At 36.7% G+C, this 27948-nt stretch overlaps 1 protein-coding gene across 2 annotated transcripts in view; it reads right to left on the reverse strand.

Moving 5' to 3' along the window:
• MEGF9 (multiple EGF like domains 9) overlaps positions 1 to 27948 on the reverse strand; it is an 83278-nt gene that overhangs the window by 14645 nt on the left and 40685 nt on the right. For both annotated transcript variants that reach the window (XM_079927836.1, XM_079927835.1), the window contains exons 2-3: positions 26046 to 26247; positions 172 to 311 (exon numbers count right to left, since the gene is read on the reverse strand). In XM_079927836.1, coding sequence (XP_079783962.1) covers positions 172 to 311; positions 26046 to 26247 — 342 coding nt within the window. The remainder of the gene's footprint in view (positions 1 to 171; positions 312 to 26045; positions 26248 to 27948) is intronic.

Here is a 27948-nt window from a genome sequence, read left to right on the forward strand (position 1 = left end):
TATCTTTTTAAAGTTGTTGTAGCAGGAGTTTGGCTTGCTATGACCTATTACATCCTACTTAGAAGAGAAAGACCCTTACAAACTATTTGGGAGAATCAACTCATAGATGAAGGACTTCAAAGTGAAAAGTACAGTGGACTAATTATATAAAAAGGTAAGGAAAGTGTGTACCTGTGAGGGCATCACAACTGGCAGACCGATTATTGCATTGGCAGGGCAAGCAGCCATTCTTATTAAAGTCATAATATCCATCTTGGCATCTATCACATGAAGAGCCGGTGACACCCACTTTGCACTGACATTTCCCAGAACTGCAAATAAAAGCAAAGACAATGAACAAAAGTAAATAAGTTTGAAAGTTTTGTTGCCTAACATCCCATCATAGATGATCTTGATGTAGAAACAGTTTCAACTAGATTCTAGTCACTAGATGTACTGAGTGACTTTTATTTTGAATTGGAAGTTGAGCAGCTTCATGACTATATTAATTCAATTAACATAGTACTAACACTAATCATTTTTGACAATTTAATCCTCTGCACTTGGGTAGTTTAAAATAGATGATAAAGGAACCATGGAGAGTACAAGTCCCTGGCCCTTCAAAATCTTTATTTACTAAAAGCACTGGGGCACAGAACTGGCACTACTGCTACATCTCATTCCTGAATCATTCCACAGTTCCCTCAGAATCCACACTGCCCGATCTGGAGAAGAAATACCACCAAGCGCTCATGCAATCTAGCTTTTGGCTGAAGAATATGAAGGCCAGGACCTTAATGAATGTGCTGGAAACTCGACATGATTTTCTACTTTAGGTCAATGCTGTATTAAAATATTTCTGATAATTAACTGGAATTCACAACTAAGTAAATATGACTATAATGGGGACCTCTATTGGTTTCTGAGTTAAAACCATATAAAAATTCTAGATTGTCAACCCAAAAAGAAGACTAAAAATCTAAAGTAAGAAAAATATTTTATTTAGTATCCCATCTCTTCCTATTAACCTGTTTTCTTAGATGTCAATTACATCAGTGACATCATCTCTCTCTAATCAGTGAAACTTACATCTTTGTTGTAATTTTCACCTCTCCTCTCTCTACCCCATGCTCTTCCAATCACTCCCTCAAATCCAATATATCACCAATTTCGGTCAAATTTTCTTTCAAATTTTCTCTTGTTATTTACTCTATAGTCACCCCTCTTAGAATATCTTTCCTCTTCTTCACCTCTCAAACTTTTTCCTGCTTTCATGCTCATCTTTTCCCATGAAACTCTTCCCTGACTGGTCGACAGAGATCTTTTGGCCTCCTGACATCACATACTCTATACCATACATTTTATTCCTAATTATGGACTTTTCTATATTCTTTCATATATGTACTCTTGTTTCTCTAGTTAGATTGGTAAAGACCTGAGGCAAAGGCCATATCATGCAGTTTTTTAAAAGGTTATCTTCAAGACTTAGCATGAGCCTAGGAATAGTGTACTCTAACTATTTTCATGTCATACATCTTACTCGGTAAGTTTGCTGAGTTCAGGGACCATATCTTAGCCATCTTGGTATGCTCAGATTCTAGTATAGTTCCTGGTTTGCTGCAGGCACTTAATATATGCTTGATAAATAAATGCTCAATACACAAACTGAGTTTTAGAGTTAAGCACTGGAAGGGAAAAAGAAAGATGAAAGACTATACTAATTACTAGAGTTCTCAAAACAGCTAAAGTACTTTCCCTTTTTCAACCTTTCTTTATATGCTCATTCTGGACATCAGGTTTTTAGACTTCATCTCAGTAAAATTTTGGCACCAGTCATATTGGATGGGAGACAATATAAGGTAGAACTGCATTTCAATATAATTATTTTAGAGACTGAGCTCCTAATTATGAGCCCCTATGGGGTTGTTCATTTTAGTTCAGAAGACTAAGCTAAAATTATTAATACTTACACAGCTCTTACACATGTCAGTTAAAGTAATCCCCTACTGCTTCCCATATTCCTATTTCTGTAATAAAAATAGAAGTTCTAAATTTGAGTTATTGGAACTTTGGGTTGAACTTTGCAGAATGGAAGTAAAGCAATTTTCAGCTGTGTGTATTCTATTTGTAGCATACAAACCTAAGAATTATTTTTTTAATTTGAGATGTGCCTCTGTTTATCAGCATTCCCTGGGCTAAATAATGAAGGCTTTTGCCTTCTATCCTAAAAAACTATTTTGAGCAGCTAGAGTTGAAGTTTACTTCTCTCTCCCACTTACTATGGTTCTTTGCAATATCCCAGGGTATGCCAAAAAGGAGTAGAAAAACAGTTGTACCTGGTATATTTTTAAGGCATAACTCAAAACCATTCCAGAAAGGAAAGAAAGCCAGGCTTTTGTAAATAATAAATACTTAACATATCTTAAAGCCTTATATCCTAAGAAGTCACCTATCAAACTCTGTATTTCTATCTTAAAGCTGCCTAATATACTTGGTTACATAATTTCTTGACTTACAAATAATTTTACAGAAAGTGTAAAATGGAACAATGTCATCATTTATTGAGAGTCTATGTCAATAAATATATATTCTCTCTAATCCTCAAAATAACTCTACAAGGTGGCGGTCATAACCCTCATTTTACTACTGAGGGAATTCAGAGGGTTAAAGTTACTGTCCACACCTAGTAAAGGCAGGTTTATTTATACAAAGCCAGACTTTCCCCACTCTGCTACCAACCCTTTCCTCAGTTTAACTCTATACTTGTACAGAAAATCTGACTGCCAAATAATCTGATACCCACTTACGTATCAAGCTTCATTCTGTAGATTCCAAGCACCAAAATTCACCATTTATTTAGGTTCTGACCCCAGTGAGCTGTTTCTGCCTTGCCCAGAATAAATCCCACTCTCTTTTCTCACTGCCAGTAAATTTCAGGTCTTCCTTAACAAAAGCTGAGAGTTCTTTCTGCTTGAAGAGACTGCAGCCTAACAAAGCCCAAGGTTCTCAGAGACACAAGCCCAGATATTTTGATGTTTAGTTAAAACTTAATTAAAGCTTGTATCGATCATACTATAGAAGATGATTATTCTCTTTAAAAATCCAACAGAAATGTACATTTCCAAGTCTCTCAAGTAACTTTGCAAAAAAGAAAACAACTGAAAAAAAAAACCCAAAAAGCCCACCTGCATACATATACGCAGTCTTACACCAGAATACCCCAAGGTATTTAAAGATCTAGCAAAGTAAATCTGTATTCGTCAAATATGAAGTTCAGGATTATCTTATGACTCAACAAGAAGGAATCAGTCAACTTAAGTCTCACTATACTGTCAGAAAATTATAAAGGATATAATGTACCTTTTGGAGACTGGCCTTAGCCAATTTCCAAGGCTTTAAAAATGTTAATCAAAATATGCTTACTCCCCATTTCTCTATAGACATTAGGTTATTTGGTATACAAAAGAATAAACAGTTACTTTTAATGGCAGTGTCTGCCCAATCCACCATCTGTAAGAAAAAGGTATTACCTTGGAATACCTAATCACCTAATAATATCTCATAACCATAATATAGCCAGTGTTCCCAAAGTAGTTGCTATTCCTGTAAGTGACCTTTCTCTTCATAGTTCTGCTCTAGACACTCAGAAGACTGATATAAGCAGGCGTCTTTCTCCCTGGAAAATATGCTCCTTAGTTCTTCATTTAAAAAAAAAAAGTGGCTTTATGAATCTTGATGAGGTGGTTGACTAGTCTAGATACCATGCATCACTTTTCCTGGGTAGATTTTAAAACAACAAGGAAGGAGGTGTTTTTTCTCTATTTAAAAAATATATATAGAATGGAGTGGGGAAGTTTGGTTGTGAGCCTGCAACTAGTAGTGCTTTTCCATCATGTTACTCATGGCCCATGGCCAATTTCTGCATGTATAAGAATTAAATCACTCAGCAAATATAAAGCTTTCCCTGTGTGACTTCTTTTATAGAATAAAGCCTTTACAACACCGCTTTTCATGGTCTCCTTCTGTTAAAGACCGCTGAATGCTTTTTGAAGCAAAGGTCAATGATATAAATGCAATGAAATTTTTTAAAAAAAGAAAAGAAAAAAAAGGCCTGTTAACAGACCACTTATGCTTATCCATAGGTTTAAAATGAAAGAACCAAAGACTCACATCTTCATATCTGGAGAATAAGGGCACAGAGCTGGATTTTGAAAAGTCAGAAATCGATACTACTGAGATCAACTAACAAAGAATTTAAGATGGAATTTCCTCATCTGGCATCACTTTTTATAGACATGAGTTAGTTGCTAGTAAAGAACTAATGAAATATGGATAATTATATCAGAAGGAAGAATATGGAATTATTTATAAAGGAAGCACAAACATTGTGGAACTAAGCTACACTAAGTATACTAAACATGTATTATACATTCTTAAATTACCCCAGACAGAATTATCAGATTTTCTTATGGTGTCAGTGCTTAGTTATAGAATTTATCACACTCACAGGTGTGAACAACTATTACAAGGTTTAAACACTTGAAAAATTCTCTTAAAATGTAAACAAAGAATGTATTTTCTGACATGAAGTTATTAGTTTTTCAAAAGGAAATTCAATGGTGTGTCATCTCAAGATATTGTACATATTTATGTCATACAAGTACTAACCAAAATATCATTTTAAAGGTTCTGTTTTAAGATGAGTGGGTGGAGAATCTTCAGAATTTCCATTATTTTACTAGGGTAGGAAGGGTGGAACACAGGAAGGGAGGTATCAGGGTCTATGGAAAATTCATAGCCTGAGGAGACAGAGAGAGCTTGGTTCAAATTCCAGCTCTGCTAGTAACTAGCTGGGACTAAGTTCTTATTCTATCTTGGACTCAGTATTCTCATTTGTAAAATGAAGATAATTATACCAAACTTTGTGAAGTTCTTGTGAGGATTAAAGATCACATATGCAGGGTACTTAGCACAGTGTCTGGCACATAATCAGTACTCAAAAATGAAAGAACTATGAAGATGATGACAACGGTCCTAGATCTTTAATTTTTTCTGTGAATTGTAAAGAGAATGAGTTAGAATCTCTACTAGGCGAAAACAGACAAGATTATTTACTTTTAAAATTCTGTTAACAAACCTAGAAAAATGGCAAGAATTTATGGGGTAATTACTAGTTTGGAGCAAAAATGTGGCTAGGAAAAGAGAGCACATTATGAACACATGGTAGAAACAGTTTTTGGAAAGAAAATTTAAAAATTGAGAAGGGAAAGAATCAGCAAAATCCTGCATTAGGTGGGACCAAAGCCAGCAAGAACTGATATGCTTTTGTACCAACTAGCTAATTGATTTAACTTTTTTCTAAATTGCCAAATGTCTTGACATGTTTTACATTATCAAAAACATTGTCTATTTTCTTCCTAAGATTTACAAGGTATAAATTATGTGCATGGCATACCTTTATATATAATGTTATCAATTTTAATTCAAACAGTCACAGAGTAACTACAAAGGTATAGTTCTAATTAGGGGAAATTAATTTATTCAGAAGCCTTGCTTTTCCTCCTTCCTTCTTCCTGAGACAGCTTACATGTTGTCACTCTGACATGGAAAGAACAAGAAGCAGAAAAAGAGAGATAATTAAATGTATCAATTTTCTTCTTCTGCCTCTTTTAATAACTAAAAGCAATTTAGTTTAGGAAGAGACTTAAACTACTAGTTAAAACAGAGTCTGAAATTAGAAAATTGCTGATTGCAAGCTCTCCCAATATATTAAAAATAATATAAAAAGGCAGCTAGCTTTTTCTAACCAGAAAAAGCTTTTACATGGGAAAATAAACAACATGAAAAGTTATTAACAATCCTTAATATCATGTTTGGCTCATGGTTTGTAAAGGTAATGAAAAAAATAGTTTCTCCTTTTTGTGAAAGAAACTCAATAATCAGACATTTTGGCAAAAGACTATTTGCATTTAGTGTTCCTCTGTCTTTCTACCATCATGGAAAAGACCATTATGCAATGAGCAAAGCTCCTTTTCTGGAGGAAAAAAGAAGATAGCTTTATTGTTGAAAACATTGGGCTATTATGCTAAACATTCCTTGTTTTTTCAAGTCTAAAATATGTTTAGAGGAAATTCATATTTGAACAGAAATTCTTAATACTCAAAAAGGGCACTGCCTAAGTGTAAAAATATTTTCTGATAGCTGGTCTTACCAAAATCAAATTTAAAATTTTATTTGAAAAGCCAGAAGTAAAACTTAATGGTAAAAAAAATAAAAGTATCATATTTCCAGAGCCACAACTTGGGAGGGCAAACTTAAACTAGGAAAGTTATTTTTTATTTCCTTCACTTTTTTTTAATGGAAGAAATATGGCCATAAGAATTCGCAAACCCACACAATTACTCCATTATTTGATAGTGATTTCTGCATTTCAGAAGTCATTTTAAAAACAGAAAAAGCATGAAGTCCCAGTATCATCTTCTTGAAAAGATGATGCTTCTCACATGTTAACATTTGTATTCTTTTGTAACCACTGTAAAAGGTTTGCTTAGTAAAACAATTATTAATACTTAATTTGTTTTCACGCTGAGTTCTAAAAATTAACTTGTAGCGCTTAGAATTTAGAACTCATTTTCTCACAGAAATGATAGCATAAGTGGTGGCTTAGTTTCCAGATGAGCGAACAAAAACCTATTTAACTCAAAATGTTGATATCAACAGTACTGAGGACCAAGTAAGTCCTAACTAAGCCTTTGTGTTCTGAACCCTGTACGGGGTGGAGTGGTCAGGGGGCAATATTAACATTTATTGAATTCCTACTATGGGGTTATAAATAAAGTGCATAGAGCAATATTTATCTATGCATTACTTAATTTTGTCCTTACAATATGACATTCATTAGTTTCAGTTTTGTCACTTTCTTGCTGTTTGATTGTTGGGCAAGTTAAGTTTCCACATCTGAAAAATAAGAATAATAAGCCCTGTTTCAAAAGATTGTAATCGTTGGCTAAATTTAAGTGTCTTCCGAATATTAGTAGCTCCATATATGGTAAAATACTAATATTGTCAACATCCCCAATTGTTAGAAAATCAGCAATGTGAACGACTCAATTTTCGAGGTCACAGAGCCAGAGAATAATCAGAATCAGAGCCTAGGTCTTCTGCCTGCTAATACGATGTTTTTTTCTCTCTCTTGTATATTACAGATTACCTCTATGTACATAATGAAAGCAATTCAGAAGGATTTAATGTGCTCATCTCTATAGACTTGCAATACTCCTAGAAGAAGCTTTTATGTTGATCTTCTCCTGGCTCAGTCATCAGTCATTTAAATATCTCCTCAGTTGAATGAGACTTTAAAACAATTGCCAAAGAAATAAGACATTGCTTCCGATCTGTCTCAATACAATGACAAGACTTAGGAGCTCGTTTCCTACCTGTATCTAGCACTATTTGCAAATGCCCCTATAACAGCCAGTTTCCTTGCAAAGCTTTCTTTTTCCCCCTACCAACTTTATTGATATAATTTTGCGAAAGTTTTTCAGTCTTCATTTTTAAATTATGAAATATTCTTTCAAAGGTAGACAAATTTAGGGCTTCCCTGGTGGTGCAGTGGTTAAGAATCTGCCTGCCAATGCAGGGGACACGGGTTCAAGCCCCGGTCCAGGAAGACCCTACATGCTGCAAAGCAACTAAGCCCGTGCGCCACAAGTACTGAGCCTGCACTCTACAGCCCGCGAGCCACAACTACTGAAGCCCACATGCCTAGAGCCTGTGCTCCTCAACAAGAGAAGCCACCGCAGTGAGAAGCCCGCGCACCGCAATGAAGAGTAGCCCCCGCTCGTTGCAACTAGAGAAAGCCCACGCACAGCAACAAAGACCCAAAGCAGCTGAAAATAAATAAATAAATTTATTTAAAAAAAAACAGAAGTAGACAAATTTAAAGACAATACAATCATCTTTGAGTTATTTAAAGAACAATAAACTCAAAACTTTGATACCCACTAGTGAGACATTTGAAGCCCCTTAAGTGGCCCTCCTCAACTGCACCCTTTCTCTTGCCCCAGAAGCAACTAAGTTTTAATCATTCTTTAGCTTTTTAAGAGGGCCACTTACTATGTATTACTAAATAATATATAGTTTTGCCTGCTCTTAAACTTCATTAATAAAAATAATTATGTATAGTTTGATTCACTATTTTCTTGCTCAGTAGAATACTACGTTTTTGAAATTCATCACTGTAAATTTGTATAGCTGTAGTCATTCATTTTTCTCTGCTGTATATTTCATCATATGAATATAACCCTATGTATTTATTCATTCTTCTAGACATTTGGGCTGTTTTCATTTGTTATTATGGATGCCAAAGGCTTCTGTGAACCTTCTTGTATGTCCCTTCTGGTACACATGAGCATGCTTTTCTCTAGGGTATTTACCAAGGAATGGAAAAGCAAGGTAATAGTTTGTGCATGATCAACTTTACTAGGCTATGCCTAACTGTTTTCCAAAGTGGTAGCAACAATTTACACTCCCATTACTAGTGGAATAGTGGTCTCGTTGCTCTGTATCCTCACCAATGCTTGATGTCATCAACTTTTTAAATTTTGGGCAATTTGGCAGCTTGAAGTGGTATCACGTTCTGGTTTTAAATTGCATTCTCCTGATTATTAATGAGATGGAACATGTTTTCTGGAACATGTTTTCATGTTTATTAGCCATTTAAGCTTCCTCTTCTATGAAGAGTCTGCCCAAGTATTTCTGACATTAATTTGTACACATTCTTTATGTATTCCTGGAAAAGCAAACCTTTATCAGTATAATGTGCTACAATTATCTTCTCTCAGTTTGTGCCTTGTCTTTCCACTCTTTTCATAAGTTTCGTAGTTTAATGAAGTGTTAAGATATGAACTGTGGAGCTTAACCACCTGGATTCAAATCCTGGTTTTATCACCTACTAGCCATATGACCTTAAGTAAATCATTTAAACTCTTTGTGCCTCAGTCTCCTCACTTATAAAATGGAGAAAATAATAGTACCTCTCTTATAGGTTTGCTGTGACGATTAACTTAGTTAATGTGTCAAGCATATAGTGCAGTGCCTGACACATAGTAAAGACTATGTAAGTACTGTCATGACATTAACATTATTGCTTAGGAAATCCTTCCCCACCTCAAGGTCATTAAGACACTTTATGTTTTGCCTTTCACATGTAGGTCTTTAATCCACCTGATCTTTATTTCTGCATATGAAGAAAGTTAGAGGTCCAATCTCATTTTCTTCCTTACAGATAATCAAAGCTCTAGTACAATTCATAGAAAAGTCCATACTTTTATACTTTAATACTTCCTATGCCATATGTCAAATGTCTTCACAATCATGGATTGTTTCTGAGCTTTCTTTTTTGTTCTATATATCTGTTTGTCTATTCCTGAACCAATACCACACTGTCTTAATTACTATAGCTTTATTTCCCTCCCCCCCATTTTTCACATAAAATTTTTTGAAAATATAGATATATTGAAAGAACAGTATCTTGAGTATCTGTGTATATATTTTGCTTTACCTAGTACTCCCCTAACCCCTTCTTCCAACTCACATCACTTCAGCCACAATCACCCTGCTTTTGCTCAAATATGCTAGGCATATTCCTGCATCAGGAACCTGTACTTGCTGTTCCCTCTATTAGCAATACCCTTTCCCTAGGGGATCCACATGGCATGCTCCCTAACTTCTTTTTGTTATTTATTCAAATGTCATATTCTCAAAAAGGCCTTGGCTAGCTACACTATCTAAAATTATAATATCTCTTACTATTTAACATAATATATATTTTATTTCCTTGTTTATTCTCTCTCTCCCCATTAAGAATGTCAGCTCTTAAAAAACAAAAGAACGTCAGCTCTATGAAATCAGGGTGTTTTATCTGTTTTTCTCCACTGCTGTATTCCCACGGCCTAGCACAGTGCCTGGCACATGGTAGACACTCAAACTTTTTTGTTTAATGATTATGTAATCTGGCTCCAAAATCTATGTACCTTTCTTCATTAACTCTGATGCCTTCTGAGTGCACTATTCAGTGCACTATTCACTGTCTTCAATTTAGTCCATTTAATATTTTCCAAGCACCTAATCCTGATGCTTTATATCACATTTAAATAAACCTCTTAGAATCTTAGAAATAGGATATTTATTCTAGGTGAGCAAAATAAGACATTTAATGACTGGTCCATGATGGGTCAATCAACCTTGGAAGACAGTGATCCCTTGGATTTGTTCTTTAAAGCAGGACAAAGAAGAGCAGATAAAAATAAAATTACTAGCCCTCAAAGAAAATGCTATTTTACTTAACTTCAATATCCTATGATGACCCTGCTAAAAGGGCCTCTTTAATGTTTATAATCCTTATATAAACAAAGAACAGAGGCTAGAATGCCTTCTGGTTTTCTCCTGCATATAAGTTGACATTAGGTTTTAGGGGGCAACATTGTCCACTAGATCAGTGGTGCTCAAACTTAGGCATGCATCTGGAAAGCTTGTTATAACACTGACTGCCCAGCCCTATCCCAGAATTTGTGATTCAGATAGGTCTAGGGCTGGCCCCAAGAATTTTCATTTCTAATTAATTCCTAGGTTATGCTGATACTGGTCTGAAGACCATACTCGGAGAACCACTGCACTAGATTAACTGGAAAAATGTCATTGTTCTTATTTCACTCCCTACTTTTAATACTCTTAGCCCTGACTTAATTTCCACCTCTAGGCTTAGTGCTGAACCCTTTATTTGGTATCAGTTCTGATCTAAGGAGAGGGTACTTACAGCAATCAGCCTCAGTGATATCTGTCATCAAGTTCCATTTGCTTACTGGTTCCTTTGACCTCAGTCCCCTATATTCTCAATGATTGAATTACAACTATTGTCCCTAGCTTCTCAATGCCTGGCTCCTGGTCCCAGTTGCCCTGACTCCCCACTTCCCACCTCAATGGCTAGGTCCATGACACTTGTTTTCAGATCTCCTGCATGTCAAATGCCTGCCATTTAGGCTCCAGCAAGTCAGGTGGACTCAGCTTTGATATTCATTAATGTGCTAAATCCTACCTTTCAAATGATTCTCTACACATACTCTCATTATTTCAAATTGTCTTCTATGCAATATTTATTTTCATTGTGCCCAGATCTGACTTCTAGATTTATGTCTCCATGAGCCAGTTCCCAGGTGGATGAATCATGCTAACCACACCCAGAACTTCACTTACACTGAGCCGCTGCCATATCTAATCTTGCCCATTCTATTTTAGGGTACAGTGGGGAGAACTTTGGAGTCAGACAGACCTAGTCTCAAATCTAAGCTCTGCCACTTATTAGTTATGCCATATTGCTAAGTAACTTAGCCTCTAAGAGCAAGATAGCTAAGTTGTTCTGAGAAGTCAGAGAGGTTATATGTGTAAAGCATCAAGCACAGAGGTTCAACAGTGTTCATTAGATGTTAGTTTCCTTCTGATCCTCCTGCTAAATTATGCAGCTTCCTTAGGTAAACAGTTTAGTCAAGAAAGCTAAAACTATTTCCCTGCAAAAACCTTTCTTTCAAATACCTATAGTATCTGTTTTACTGGACATTCTATTTAACTGTAGAACTTATAAAAAAATCAACTCAAGACCAGGAAAAATAAAAATTAAAGAGATGGTTGTAGTGTATGTGTTGGGAATTGGCAGAAGAGACGAAGGGATTCTGGTACTGATAATATAAGCCATATTTTCATTACTGCTTTTGGCAATGTGAGAAGAACATCTTTGCCCTTCCTGTATAGTATTCAGAAAACTTCTTACACTTGATGGTATCTCGGATCTCTTTGAGAATCGATTGAATGTTGCAGACCTCCTCCACAGAAAAATGCACAGATTCACCATTACACTTCATGTGCTTCCCCTCTTAGGTTAAGAACTCCTGACCTCGAGCACAGGGGGGTATACTTACCCAGAAGTACAAGACATGGGAGTTTAATGCAACAGAAAGAACATGGGATATGGTGTCAGAAGACCTTGAGATGACTCTTCTCACTCTGGAATGTAATAGATATCCAACTTTGGGCTTATCATGTAACCTTTCAAATATTACTTCTCATCTGTAATTTGGTGGATAACAATTTTTACCTACCTCTCAGGGTTGTTGTTAGAATCAAATGAGAAAATGTACAGGAGAAAAGAACACTATTACTTGTAAATGACTTTACAGATATTAGTTATTAACATTCTCTGGAAACCTACTGAATTTATAAACACAGGGGCAAGCTTGAAAATCCCAAATTATTGAAACTAATGGAATATATCATACCAGAGAATTATCTTAATAAATAAAAAAGCATAATAATGATTTTTAATAATAATGAAATTAATAATTTTAAACTAGTCCTATATATGTTGAATGTCAAAATTATCATGGCTGAAGCACTTATGCTCCTTTTTAAAGGAAATCTTGAGAAATTTCAAGCCCAAATCTCTAACTGGGATTGAGAAATTTAGATATTGTAAGTGGAAATCAAATCCAAGGAGAAAAAAGATGAATAGTCCCATATTTCTCTCTACCCTACAGGAAACATATTTCTTGCTATGAAAAAACCATCTGAGACGGAGAAAGTCATGCTGATTTAATTTTCTTTCAAGGGACACCGGGGAAGACAAAGCCTTCTCTGTGGGAACAAGCGTCCTTCTATTTTAGCCTAAGTCTACTAACATTTTAGAAGCTCTTCTTTTAAAACTTTAGATAAGGAAGATATTTAAAATATTAAAGTAGGCTACGAATTTGATCATATATTCTAACCACAACGTCATACATCTAAAATGGCAGATCTCCATGACAACAACGTAAGTTTATTTCCTTATCCTGATTCCTCTTTTGGATCTAAGGCTAAAAATGTCACCAGGACCAATTTTGCCCTCATAATAAGACAGTAATGCTATCCATATTCCCTTGACTGACTGTTCCAAATAACAATTCTATTAACTTTTTATTTTGAAATAATATTAGATTTAAAGAAAAGTTGTAAAGATAGTACAGAGGGTTCTTGTATACCATTCACGCAACTTCCCCTAATGTTAACTTCTCATGTAACCATGGTATATTCATCAGAACTGAAAATTAACATCACTACAATGCTGCTAACTAAACTATAGACTTTGTCAGATTTTCCTAATTTTTACACTAAGGTTCTTTTTCTGTTCCAGGATCCAATCCAGGATATTACCTTACCTTTACTCATCTCCTTAGCCTCTTCCAATCTGACAGTTTCTTGGTCTTTCTTTGTCTTTTATTACCTTGAAGCTTTTGAAAAGTACTGGTCAGGTATTTTGTAAAATGTTCCTCAATTTGAGTTTGTCTGATGTTTTGTCATGATTAGACTGGAGTTATGAATTTGGGGTAAGGATATCACAGAGGTAACATGCCCTTCTCATTTCATCATATCAGAGAGTACAGGATACTCACATGACTTATTACTGATGATGTTATCTTTACCACTCAAAGGATAATTTTTCATGCTAGGAGTCTGTCTATATGGTAGCTAAACCTAGGATGGTTACCACGCTTATTTGGAAAATAAGCAGAGGTTCAACTGCTCAACTAAGAAACTCTGGGAACTACTGAAGGCAGTATAGTCAGACAGGTGTTGGTTTGAGTCTGTTTCTGCCACTTACTAGTTGTCTGCTGGGGGGCAAATTACTCAAGTCTCAGTTTCTTCACCTGTAAAATGAGAATAATATCACTTCAACCAGTTGTTATTTTATCCTCACAAGATAGTATATATAAAGCACTTAGTTTGGCACATAGTAAATAATCAATAAATGTTAATGCTGTTCATTCTGGGGTTGATGGTGGTAGTAATAATGTTAGTAGTATTTGCCAAGTTGTGTTGTGTGCTATTTTCATCTCAGAAGGAAGTCAAACTACAGCCCAGAAAAATACTATGTGTTTATAAGATTTTTAAACTTTTTAAGTGTAGTAAAATGTCCTATCAGAGAGATGTTTAACTAGAGATTAAATATGTGGGTTTTTTCTTCTTTAGCAAGAGAAGTTTGCAATTGCTTTGCCATTTGGGCAGAGGTAGAAAATAACCTTCAAGCAGATTCTACTGACTGGGTAAAGAATCATTTAAGAATGAAATTAGAATACTCCCTAACACCATACACAAAAATAAACTCAAAATGGATTAAAGACCTAAATTTAAGGCCAGACACTATAAAACTCTTAGAGGAAAACATAGGCAGAACACTCTATGACATAAATCACAGCAAGATCCTTTTTGACCCACCTCCTAGAGAAATGGAAATAAAAACAAAAATAAACAAATGGGACCTAATGAAACTTAAAAGCTTTTGCACAGCAAAGGAAAACATAAACAAGACAAAAAGACAACCCTCAGAATGGGAGAAAATATTTGCAAATGAAGCAACTGACAAAGGATTAACCCCCCAAATTTACAAGCAGCTCAGGCAACTCAAAATCAACAAAACAAACAACCCAATCCAAAAATGGGCAGAAGACCTAGATAGACATTTCTCCAAAGAAGATATATAGATTGCCAACAAACACATGAAAGAATGCTCAACATCACTAAATCATTAGAGAAATGCAAATCAAAACTACAATGAAGTATCACCTCACACCAGTCAGAATGGCCATCATCAAAAAATCTACAAACAATAAATGCTGGAGAGGGTGTGGAGAAAAGGGAACTCTCTTGCACTGTTGGTGGGAATGTAAATTGATACAGCCACTATGGAGAACAGTATGGAGGTTCCTTAAAACACTAAAACTAGAACTACCATACGACCCAGCAATCCCACTACTGGGCATATACCCTGAGAAAACTGTAATTCAAAAAGAGTCATGTACCACAATGTTCGCTGCAGCTCTATTTACAATAGCCAGGACATGGAAGCAACCTGAGTGTCCACTGACAGACGAATGGATAAAGAAGATGTGGCACATATATACAATGGGATATTACTCAGCCATAAAAAGAAACAAAATTGAATTATTTGTAGTGAGGTGGATGGACCTAGAGTCTGTCATACAGAGTGAAGTAAGTCAGAAAGAGAAAAACAAATACCAAACGCTAACACATATATATGGAATCTAAATTAAAAAAAAAAAAGGTTCTGAAGAACCTAGGGGCAAGACAGGAATAAAGACACAGATGTAGAGAATGGACTTGAGGACATGGGGAGGGGGAAGGGTAAGCTGGGACAAAGTGAGAGAGTGGCATGGACTTACATATACTACCAAATGTAAAGTAGGTAGCTAGTGGGAAGCAGCCGCATAGCACAGGGAGATCAGCTTGGTGCTTTGTGACCACCTAGAAGGGTGGGATAGGGAGGGTGGGAGGGAGATGCAAGAGGGAGGAGACATGGGGATATATGTATAGCTGATTCACTTTGTTACAAAGCAGAAACTAACACACCATTGTAAAGCAATTATACTCCAATAAAGATGTTAAAAATTAAAATAAAATAAAAAAAGAATCATTTAGGTTAGGGTTCCCTTAGTAAGTTTAGAGTGAAGAGGCCCCACTGTCCTGAGAGAAGGGTTTAACAAGACCTTTTGTATTGGGGAAGAAGGGAGACTTATAGTTTGTCAGGTAAAAGATTCTACAAAATGTCCTCAACCAGTACTCTTGGAACTGGCTTATACACTGGGATGTAGCTGCACGTATAAACTAAAGGAGCCAGTTGTTACAATCTCTATAACTTCCGAGTCCCAATTTAGAGTATAACTGAAGGAACTTGAAACCAAGGGAGTGGGTTCATCCTACCTCAAAGAAGCGTTGCTGCCAACGATTCTGGACCAGTAAAAGCATCATCTCAGTAGTGAGCAAGCATCATCTGTCAGGTTGTTCAGGGTCAGGCCTCAACCCCAAAATTCAATATAAGGGTAAGAAACAACAAGATCAGTGAACTGATCAGAATCATGTTCCCCTGATACTCAGCATTAGAGAGGGATTGACTCCTAGAGCTACTGGAAAATTAGTAATTAATTGTTGGGGAATGGATTGATGCAAAAAGAGGGCACTGGATTTATGCTACTGAGGCATGTAAGTGTCAGAGTAATTAACTGTAAAATAAAAGAGGTATGACTATACTTGAAGCCCGTTCACAGAAAGTTTACCAGTTGTATAAGCTTTCAACTTCCCCATATCTATTGTTTGCTACCCCCACAGGCCTCTCTATAAAGATAAATAGTTTTTAAAATGCCTAAAAGGTAAAGGGCCCCTGGATTTACTTTTAGCAACACAGAAAGAACATGAGTATGGGGACATGGCTTGACACTTAGCAGCAAGGCTTATGAGGGAATAAAAATCCCATGGGATACAGTGGGTGGTAGCAACTACTGAAGCATAGGAAAGCAGATTCAATTCCTGCAGCCTGCAACAAAGGAAGAACGGTAAGCATACAGTGAGGGTATGGGCCTAAGAAGGAATCCTGGGACTGAGCACTTCCCTAAATTCCACTTAGAAACTCAAACTACCTTTAGATTTGTGTGCATGTATTAATGCAAAAATCATAAACTTTCTAGAGAATTATGCACAGAAACACTATCATGGGACAGATCACCATTCTCCTTTCTCTCCGCAGTCTCTCCAATCTCACAGTTTTCATTCTGCCTCTGATCTCCCCCTACTTATATCCACCCAATCTACTACTGCTAGAACACAGTGCTGATCTTTTACCTGCTTAAAATTACTCTGTGAATAAAATCCAAGTCATGTGTCTGGCCCTTAAGGCCCTCTGGGGCCTGACCCCAGCAGGACTTGCCAGATTTATCTCCTCTGCCCCACTGCTCTTCCACCTTACATCCTGTGTAAGCACATCTCTGAGATGTTAATCTTGCTGTTTCTATTCTGTAATGTTCTTTTCCACCTTTTGCACTTCTGTATGTCTAAATCCTTTCCTTCCTTCAAACTGAGGTCAAAAGCTATCTCCTCAATGAAATCATCTCTGATTTTTCCAGCTATAAGTGATATCTCCCAGTTTCTTAATCCCCTTAACATTTTATCTTTCTATTTTATGATGTGGCTCAGTTTTTGCCTTGTATTATATATATATATATATACATATATATATATATATGTATATATATATATATGTATATGTATGTATGTATGTATGTATTTCTTAATGACCTTACTAGACAAGAAGCTCCTTTGGTCTTCACATTGTCTTATTTATTTCCCACAAGGTCTGTTAAAGTATCCTGCACATAATTTGTTAAACAAATAAATACCTTGGTACCAAATACTACATTTATATGAACTTGATTATCTGTAGTATTAGCATATATATAACTACAGATTTGGGGGAGCTTCTCAGAAGAAGCAAAATAAATAATCTTTTAATATTATCAATAATAAAACTTTAACTTTAAAAGATTTCTTTAAAAAATTCCAAACTGACCTAAAACTGGCTTAATAAAATGAAAGAAGCAGAGGATTCTGCAATATGGTTTAGGAAAAATTACGCATTTGATCAACAGCAACTACATCAATTCACTGTGACATGTTACGTTAATGTTCACAAAGGTCACCAATAGCTGGGAGGAAAAAGTGTTTTGTTTGTTTTTTTCATTCAACTACAGATGATATCTAGTTAATAATTAGAAGACCAGGAGGGCAGATCATGTTCTGTATTGAAAGGAGGATTTAACACAGAGTGCACGGAAAAACATACAGAGCTTTCCAAACTGTAATAGACATGCATTATTTACACTTAAACCTCAATGCACTCAGTGCCTTTTCTAAATAAGCCCCTGTCTGGCTATTTATTAACATTCAAATTTTATTCTAATCTGTTTTACCATGAACTTTACATGATTTATTTTCTAATATATAAACCATTTGGAACTGTAGAAACATTTACTGAAACAAATGAACCACGATAGGATAAGGGCTGAGATCAGTTACCTGCTTCTGACCAAGACAGCTACCTTTTAAAATTCTACCTTCAAGGAAAAAAATACTGAAGTGTACAAAAAAAAAGGTAATTTAAACTAGAGATTGGTAGAATTGCAAAAATAGTAACGGGGGTATAGAATAAAGTTATTTTTAAGTAAAATTAAAGCTATGAGGCTTTGCTTTGTTTTCCTTAGAATATGCTAGTTTCCTTTCCTAAGAATATGCTAGCTAGTTTATAAGATTTCTTGAGTTTGGCACACAATGCATGTGCAACTGTCTACCAGACACCACTATCTGAATGTCCCATAGAAAATGAACATGTTGAAGCCTAAGATCATAATCATCTCCTTCCAACTTGCTTATCCACCTGTATTCTTTATCTAGTTAATAGAATATCTCTTCACTCATGTGCCTGTGCCAGAGCCAGAGCAAAAAACATGGGAGTCATATCTATCTCTCTCTTACTCTATAAATACAATCAACCATCTAATAGTTCTGTAGATTTTCTCTCTTACGCTGGTTCCCTCCTCTCCAGCACCATTGCCAATGCCAGTGTCAATGCCTTAGATCAGCCCTTTAATTTCTCTTGCTTGGAGAGTTACACGATAGCCTTCTCCATGGTCTCTCTGCCTGAGCTCACTCTCTCTATCCACCAGACTTCTGATGGAGTAATTGTTCTAACGAGCAAATCCAATGTTACTCCTTACTCAGTATTCTTCAATGGACAAACTAATTTACATGGCATATCAGGCCCTTCGTGGTCTGGCCCTGTTTACTCTTAACCATTCACTCATTCTGTTCATTCATCAAGTATTTACTGAGTCTACTTTGTACCAGGCACTATTCTAGGTATTAGAGATACAACAGTAAGCAAATAGACAAAAATCTCATCTTTTCAACCTTCCCTCTCTACCACTGTCAAGTGTTCCCTGCCTTCAAGAAATAGTGAGCCACTTGCAGTCTACTAAAACATGGCTTGTTCTTTCATGCAAACTTCTACTCATCCTTCAGATTTCAACTTAAATGCAACTTCCTCTCTCAAGACCTCCTGAATCTCCTGTGTACTTTATAAATACTCATATTATGTTTGTGTTTCTATCTTTCCATTTCAAGTTCCTTGAGCACAGAAATAATATCTTTTGACATATAGTTGGCAAATGCAATGTCTGTTAAATGAAATAAGTGAATAAAATGACAAAGGTTTCCTCAAGTTTTAATTGTTTCTAGTGATCAAATAACTTTTTCTTGATGTCCCAGAATTACAGGCAAAGTAATAAGTAAGAGTTTACACAAGCAACTGTTACTCCTTATTATTACAAAACAGATGATTTTCAGAGCCCCATATGAATGTAAGTCTTGGCAATTTTGTCATCTTTCTATTTGACATTTATTTCAGCCTAAGTTTATTTCATGAGTAAAATTTTACACTCTGCCCTGGGGCATATTCCCATAATTAAAAATGCAAAGTAGTAAATATTTCAACATACACTATACAGCAGCAACCACAGGTTTTATGGGAAAGGATATTACGCAACGACAGAACTTCGTTATCTCACAGAGACAGTTTTAAATGATGCACCTTGTATACTAACCTACTATGGATACATTAAAAAATCTCAAATCAGTATATTACTGCCTACATATAAGTCAACCCTGATGACATTCTAAGGCTATATTAAGAGAGTCAGGCTCTCACTAGGCATACTGCTTTATTGAGATAAAATGCTATCTGATTTCTCCATTCATTTATTCAACATATGTCCAAATGTGAACCAGGAAAATATTAGAAATGCATTCCAAAAGCAAAAGTGAAAAGACAGATATTGTAGACCAAATCCTTCCCAATTAAACAGGTTGGAACACCACTGTTGATGTGAGGGGTGGCCATCTGTCAGTACATAAAGGAACTTGTGTTTGCACACAAAGACATTGCTCAACCCACATCTGGCTCCTGCAGCCAAATTCTACCCTCACTGGGGCAAACTCCCACTGAAATATATGGGCATAAAGAACAGGCAAAACAAAAAGAACAGGCAAATAAATTTTTAAAAAGCCAGCTATTCATTCATAGTAGATGTATGACGGTAGATGTATCAGAGAATCTGGACAGAATTGAGTTCACAATTCTACTTTCATTTAAAAAAAAAAAAAAAGAACAAGAAGGTCATGACAGAAGAGAATTTGCATATGTGTTAGGAGATCATATTTCTCATCTCATGGCATAAACTTAGGAAATTCTCTTGGATTCTCATGTTTTTTCTCTTCTCATCTCTCTTCCCAAATCATAACCTGTAAGGCACAACTCAGTTCCTACCTCCTCTGGGAATCCTTTCCTAATTATTCCTGCTTTTTTCCTACTCTAAACTACTCTACTTAGAAATTTAGCATATATTTTATAAACTTCCTCTAATGTTCTCAATGTCTACTAAGCTAAAACTGGGATTACTCTTTCCCAAGAAGAGTTATTTATATAGCACCAACTATATAATCAGAAGAAATTCCTATAAAATATCAAGTAGTTGGCACCACAGCATCAAAGTTTCTTATGATACTCACTCACTTTGCTCAATATCTGAGATTTCGAGAGGGGCTATACTAACATAATGGATAGGAATATATACTATAGATCCAGCCTGTATATGTTTCAATTCCAACTCTTATTTACTGGCTACTATATCATAAGTTAGGCAAATTACCTAACTTGCAACTCTTTTCCTGTACAAATGAGAATAATAATAATAGTGCCTTCCTGATATGGTTGCTGTGAGGATTAAATTAATCACTACCTGCAAAGGCCTTAGGATAGTGCCTAGCATGCATTCAATTCATTTTAGCTGTTATTATTCTAAAGTATGAAATGTCCAATTTTAAAAAGCATATATGGGTTTCTTTAAAATGGAAGAAAATAAGCTAAACTTTCTTTTCTTCTACAGTGAACAATTTCTTCTTTAGCCTACCAACAGAAACAGATATCCCAACCCCTACTCACACCCAAGACTGGGTGACTTAATTCTTCTCTTTTGTGAGTCACCAATTCTATTCCTCATTTAAAAAAAAAAACAGGGGACTTCCCTGTTGGTGCAGTGGTTAAGAATCCACCTGCCAATGCAGGGGACACGGGTTCAAGCTCTGGTCTAGGAAGATCCCACATGCCACGGAGTAACTAAGCCTATGTGCCACAACTACTGAGCCTGAGCTCTAGAGACCGCGAGGCACAACTAGTGCGTCCGCATGCCACAACTACCGAAGCCCATGCGCCTAGAGCCTGTGCTCCACAACAAAGAGAAGCCACCGCAATGAGAAGCCCTTGCACTGCAACGAAGAGTAGCCCCGCTTGCTGCAACTAGAGAGAAAGCCCATGTGCAGCAACAAAAACCCAATGCAGCCAAAAATAAAAATAAATAAATAAATTTATAATAAATAAATAAAATAAAATAAAATAAAAACAGACTCAACTACTGGGGCATTACTGAGCCGAATCTAAGTGCCAGTTACAATGTAAGTGGGTATACACACACACAATTTAATTCTCACAAAAATTCTTCATGCTACATTTATGAATCCTATTTCACAGTAGAAAACACTGAGGATCAAGATTGTACAGTTAGTAAGTGGCTAAATCAAGAATGGAATCAAAGTACTAATTTCAGATTCCACCTCCTTTCTGCTACATATCACACTACTTGCCTACAATTTCCTTTTTCCCTTAACCTACCCACATATAATTTATAGCAGAGCAGAACATAGAGGTGTTTCCTCAGAGTTCACCCATATGTTCTTGCCAAAGTACATAGCCCTGCAACTTCCCATTTCTGTTCCTCAAGTCTCATGTCAATTTAACTTCCTTTCTTGTAGTAAGAAATGCAGTGCTTACAATTTGTATGGAAACACAAAAGACCCCGAATAGACAAAGCAATCTTGAGAATGAAAAACGGAGCTGGAGGAATCAGGTTCCCAGACCTCAGACTATACTACAAAGCTACAGTAATCAAGACAGTATGGAACTGGCACAAACACAGAAACATATATCAGTGGAACAGGATAGAAAGCCCAGAGATAAATCCATGCACATATGGTCACCTTATTTTTGATAAAGGAGGCAAGAATACACAGTGGAGAAAAGACAGCCTCTTCAGTAAGTGGTGCTGGGAAAACTGGACAGCTAGAATGAAATTAGAACACTCCCTAACACCATACACAAAAATAAACTCAAAATGGATTAAAGACCTAAATATAAGGTCAGACACTATAAAACTCTTAGAGGAAAACATAGGCAGAACACTCTATGACATAAATCACAGCAAGATCCTTTTTGACCCACCTCCTAGAGAAATGGAAATAAAAATAAACAAATGGGACCTAATGAAACTTAAAAGCTTTTGCACAGCAAAGGAAAACATAAACAAGACAAAAAGACAACCCTCAGAATGGGAGAAAATATTTGCAAATGAAGTAACTGATAAAGGATTAACCTCCAAAATTTACAAGCAACTCATGCAGCTCAATGTCAAAAAAACAAACAACCCAATCAAAAAACAGGCAGAAGACCTAAAGAGACATTTCTCCAAAGAAGATATACAGATTGCCAACAAACACATGAAAGAATGCTCAACATCACTAATCATTAGAGAAATGCAAATCAAAGGTACAATGAGGTATCACCTTACACCAGTCAGAATGGCCATCATCAAAAAATCTACAAACAATAAATGCTGGAGAGGGTGTGGAGAAAAGGGAACCCTCTTGCACTGTTGGTAGGAATGTAAATTGATACAGCCACTGTGGAGAACAGTGTGGAGGTTCCTAAAAAACTAGAAATAGAACTAGCATATGACCCAGCAATCGCATTACTGGGCATATACCCTGAGAAAACCGTAATTCAAAACGAGTCATGTATCACAGTGTTCACTGCAGCTCTATTTACAATAGCCAGGACATGGAAGCAACCTAAGTGTCCATCGACAGATGAATGGATAAAAAAGATGTGGCACGTATAGACAATGGAATATTAGTCATAAAAAGAAACAAAATTGAGCTATTTGTAGTGAGATGGATGGACCTAGAGTCTATCATACAGAGTGACAGTAAGTCAGAAAGAGAAAAACAAATACTGTATGCTAACACATATATATGGAATCTAAAAAAAAAAAAAAAAAAAGGTTCTGAAGAACCTAGGGGCAGGACAGGAATAACGCTGATGTAGAGAATGGACTTGAAGACGCAGGGAAGCAGAAGGGTAAGCTGGGATGAAGTGAGAGAGTGGCATGGTCATATATACACTACCAAATGTAAAATAGATAGCTAGTGGGAAGCAGCCACATAGCACAGGGAGATCAGCTCGGTGCTTTGTGACCACCTAGAGGGACGGGATAGGACGGGTGGGAGGGAGACACAAGAGGGAGGAGATATGGGGATATATGTATATGTATAGCTGATTCACTTTGTTATAAAGCAGAAACTAACACACCATTGTAAAGCAATTATACTCCAATAAAGATGTTAAAAACATTTTTAATAAAATAAAATTAAAAGTCGAAAAGAAAAAGAAATGCAGTGCTTAGAGCTGGATTCTGAGCTCCCATGCCTTCCTTCTAATGACTTTCTTTAAGTACAAGTTTTTAAATGACTTTTGTGATGCATTGCTTGCTCTGACAAATTGCCTGACATTTTGAAATAATATTATTTTAAAAATTTAATTAAATATTACTCTGTAGTAACTCATAGAAAAGAATTATGGATTTATCTCAAAATTTTAATATGCCTATCCTTGGGGCCAAAACAATCAAGAAATGAGGCTTCTGTGCTCCAATGAAACTATTTACAAAAACAGGCAGTGGACTGGATTTGGTTCATGGATTTGGTTTACAGACCCCTGCCCTAGACTTTCGAAGGTCCAGTGCACTTTTCCACTACTTTATAGTTACTACCTATTTTCAGAATGGTGTTTTAGCCTATGTCACTTGACGACATTCACTGTCAGGGAAAAGATAAATAAAAAGTAATTTGTAAAAGACCTATGAAAACAGCAGTATACTACATAAACATTAGTATTACTTTTTTCCCTCTTCTCCAGCTTTTCAAACTCTCTCTCACTCCTTCTCATTTCTTTCTCCTCTAATAAGGTAGTTTGGCCTAGAAGTAAACACTTTTTTATCTTTCCAAAAGTACTCAAAGCAAACGTGTTTGCAGAATCTTATTTTAAAAGAAGTAGTGGACAGGGGACTTCCCTGATGGTCCAGTGGTTAAGAATCCGCCTTCAAATGAAGGGGACGCGGGTTCGATCCCTGGTCGGGGAACTAAGATCCCACATGCCATGGAGCAACTACTGAGCCCACGTGCCACAACTAGAGAGCCTGCATGCCGCAACTACAGAGCCCATGTGCTCTGGAGCCCACACGCTGCTACTAGGGAGGAGCCCACACACCACAACAAAGAGCCCGCATGCCACAACAAATATCCTGAGTGCCGCAACTTAAGACTCAGCACAGCCAAATAAATAAATATTATTAAAAAAAAAAGTAGTGGACATGCCTTTAGGTACCAGAATGAACAAACTTATACAAATCTCATCTTTTAAAATGGTAAGAAATGTGGGCCTTCTGAATATAACTTGTGTCGGCATGTTTTAGGGGAGTAAAGGGAGCAATGGTAAGCAACCGTTATATTCTCAAACTCAAGTAACAAAGTGATTATCAGTTTTCTCATTATAGAAGCTATACGGCATGATGATAAGAATACTGGACTTAGTACTGGAAGACCAAATTTGGAATTCCTTTTCTGCCACTTACTATCTTTGTGATTTAATAACCTACATAAAAGGAGTTGTTATGAGGATTTAGACAGTTAACTATTTAAAAATACCAAGCATCATAAACATCGATTATTGTCGTATTTGAAATTATAAACTTCTTAAGTTCACATCTATATTTTTAATAGAAGTACAATATGATACAGTATTGTACAATACAATTTTTTGGGGGGGCTGCGCCACGCTGCATGTGGGATCCTAGTTCCCCAACCAGGGATCAAACCCAGGCCCCCTGCAGTGGAAGCAAGGAGACTTCACCACTGGACTATCAGGGAAGTCCCTGTACTATATGATTTATAAAGCATCCAAAGTATCTACTGCTAAGTATAAAGAAACTTTTCTGCCAAGGAGCTAAAGATTATTTAAAAATACTCCCTCATCAAGCCAACAATATTCCTCTGAAATTGAAAGAAACCAGAATTAATTGAGTGAGGTGTGCTGGGTATTTTACATAGATTCTACTCATTTAACCTTCACAACAACCTTGAGAAGAAACTGAGGCGCAGAGAAGTGAAATAAGTTGCTGAAATCACAAAGCTCCTAAGTGGCAGCCGATCTGGGATCCACACCCAGGTTAGACTGATCCCAAAGCTCTGTTCTTTTCATCACATAACACTGCCTCTTCAGCTTTTTCACTTGAGGTCCACAGAAAGCTAAGTACCTCACACAAGGTCAAATGATAATTACTTTCAGTGGAGTAGAAGGCAGATCCTTAGATTACAGGGCACTGTTCTACTAGATTAAGTCACCTACAAATAATTTACTATTTTAAAGGTAATTTCCAGACAATTTCTGCTTAATCTAGTTTTGGTCCCCCAAAATGTATATACTGGTACATAGAGTGAAACCAGTCTTTTTCACACTAATTAAAGACATTAGGATATTACCAAGTTTAAGCCTTACATGTGCAAAGAAACAGCTTTAGAATTTTGAAAAGAGAAAAAATAAACCAAAGAATAAGTTTCCTGAAACTCTAATAGTATGTTAATAAACATAACAAGGACATTTTCACTGGAAATGCCTGGAAGTTACTGCTTCCAGGAAGCAGACTGCTTTCTCAATACTTTTTTCCCATGAAATTTAGAGAAACTATTACAAGGCAAAATTGGTTACCGAGGTGCTTTTGAAGAACTAAATCAGTAAATTAGAAGCTTTTAAATCTTGACATCAAATATAATTCACAAAATGATAAAAATATGTGAAATATTTTGTAAATCTATGGCCCCTTTATTTAAACCAGTCTGGTCCTTGAGAGCAGAGGCCTTTTTGTGTGTGTGATAAAATAAAATTAATTTTACCTTCAACTTCTGCTGCTTACCTGTTGCAGAGTATGCTGAGGGCTCCACGTGGACTACAGTCACATGGCAGACAGAGCCTGGAAGTACGATTCAGGTACAAACCCTCCTTGCAGGTTTCACAGCGAAGACCCTGATAACCTGGCTGACACTCGCACTGCCCTGTGGTCTGGTTGCAGCGATTCACATCCAGGCTTCCGACCACAGAGCAGTTACATACATATCCTGCAAAGAAAAGAGGGAAAGAGATATCAATTAAGGTTTAATGCTTTCCTAATAAAATGAGCTCTATTTTATTTTTCTTAATAAATATTCATGACAACTTTGTAAGGATGGATAAAATTAAGTCTAGTTCAAATTCACTTTCTATCCTATTTAGTTTATTTAAATTGGGAATTATATACAGTAAAGTATATAAACTAATTATAAAACTAACATTCTCAATTTCTTTTTCAGCACTCTTTATCTTCTAGCCCTCTTACCCTATACTCCAATGTATGGGTGGGTCTGTATATTACTAGTTTTTCTGGATTAGAAATCTCCAAAGGCAGGGCCTATGCTTATCTACATGGCACTGAGAGCACATGCTGGAAATGACTACACGTTAAATAATAAATAATCCCGCTATATAGCAGCAGAAGCGCAGACGGTTGACTGTGGTAACTTATACAGGTCAGACAAGATTGTGCTACAGCTGGAATCATGAACTAGTATGTTCTTCCCAGGAAGAAATTAACGGAGAATTGCAACTTTAAGGTGAGGAAATGACAAACAATAAATCCCAGGTGAGAACGTTTACAGGGGCATCCTGATCAGTGGGTTAAAACCAATCACAATTTGAATCTCTTTCCCAAATTAAAAGATTTAGAAAATAAACATTTTCTTTAGATATTTCAAACAGTTTTTTGAATGAAAATATTTAGAAGTAGTTGGCTTTAGCTTTTTTTTAAAAAAAAAAAATCATTTCCAAGGGGCTTCCCTGGTGGCGCAGTGGTTGAGAGTCCACCTGCCGATGCAGGGGACACGGGTTCATGCCCCAGTCTGGGAAGATCCCACATGCCGCGGAGCGGCTGGGCGCATGAGCCATGGTCACTGGGCCTGCGCATCCGGAGCCTGTGCTCCGCAACAGGAGAGGCCGCAACAGTGAGAGGCCCGCGTACCGAAAAAAAAAAAAAATCATTTCCGTGGGTTTTTTTTAAGACTTATTTTATTATTTATTTATTTTTGGCTGCATCAGGCCTTAGTTGCGGCATGCGGGATCTTCCGTTGCAGCGCCCGGGCTCCTCATGTCAGCACCCGGGCTTCTCTCTAGTTGTGGCCTGTGGGTTTTTCTCTTCTCTAGTTGTGGCTCGTGGGCTCCAGAGCGCGTGGGCTCTGTAGTTTGTGGCACGCGGGCTCTCTCATTGTGGCATGAGAGCTCAGTAGTTGTGGCATGTGGGCTTAGTTACTCCACGGCATGTGGGATCTCCCTAGACCAGGGCTCGAACTCGTGTCTCCTGCATTGTAAGGTGGATTCTTTACCACTGGACCACCAGGGAAGTCCCAGCTTTAGATTTTTTTTGTTTTTTACATCTTTATTGGAGTATAATTGCTTTACAGTGTTGTGTTAGTTGCTGCCGTATGACAAAGTGAATCAGCTATATGTATACATATATCCCTGTATCCCCTCCCTCTTGCATCTTCCTCCCACCCTCCCTATCCCACCCCTCTAGGTGGTCACAAAGCACCGAGCTGATCTCCCTGTGCTATGCAGCTGCTTCCCACTAGCTATCTTACACTTCGTAGTGTATATACGTCCACGCCACTCTCTCACTTCGTCCCAGCTTCCCGCCCCCCCCACCCCCGTGTCCTCAAGGCCATTCTCTACATCTGCGTCTTTATTCCTGTCCTGCCCCTAGGTTCATCAGAACCATTTTTTTTTAAATT

Source organism: Stenella coeruleoalba (assembly GCF_951394435.1).
Source record: "Stenella coeruleoalba genome assembly, chromosome: 7".
Classification (NCBI taxonomy): domain Eukaryota; kingdom Metazoa; phylum Chordata; class Mammalia; order Artiodactyla; family Delphinidae; genus Stenella; species Stenella coeruleoalba.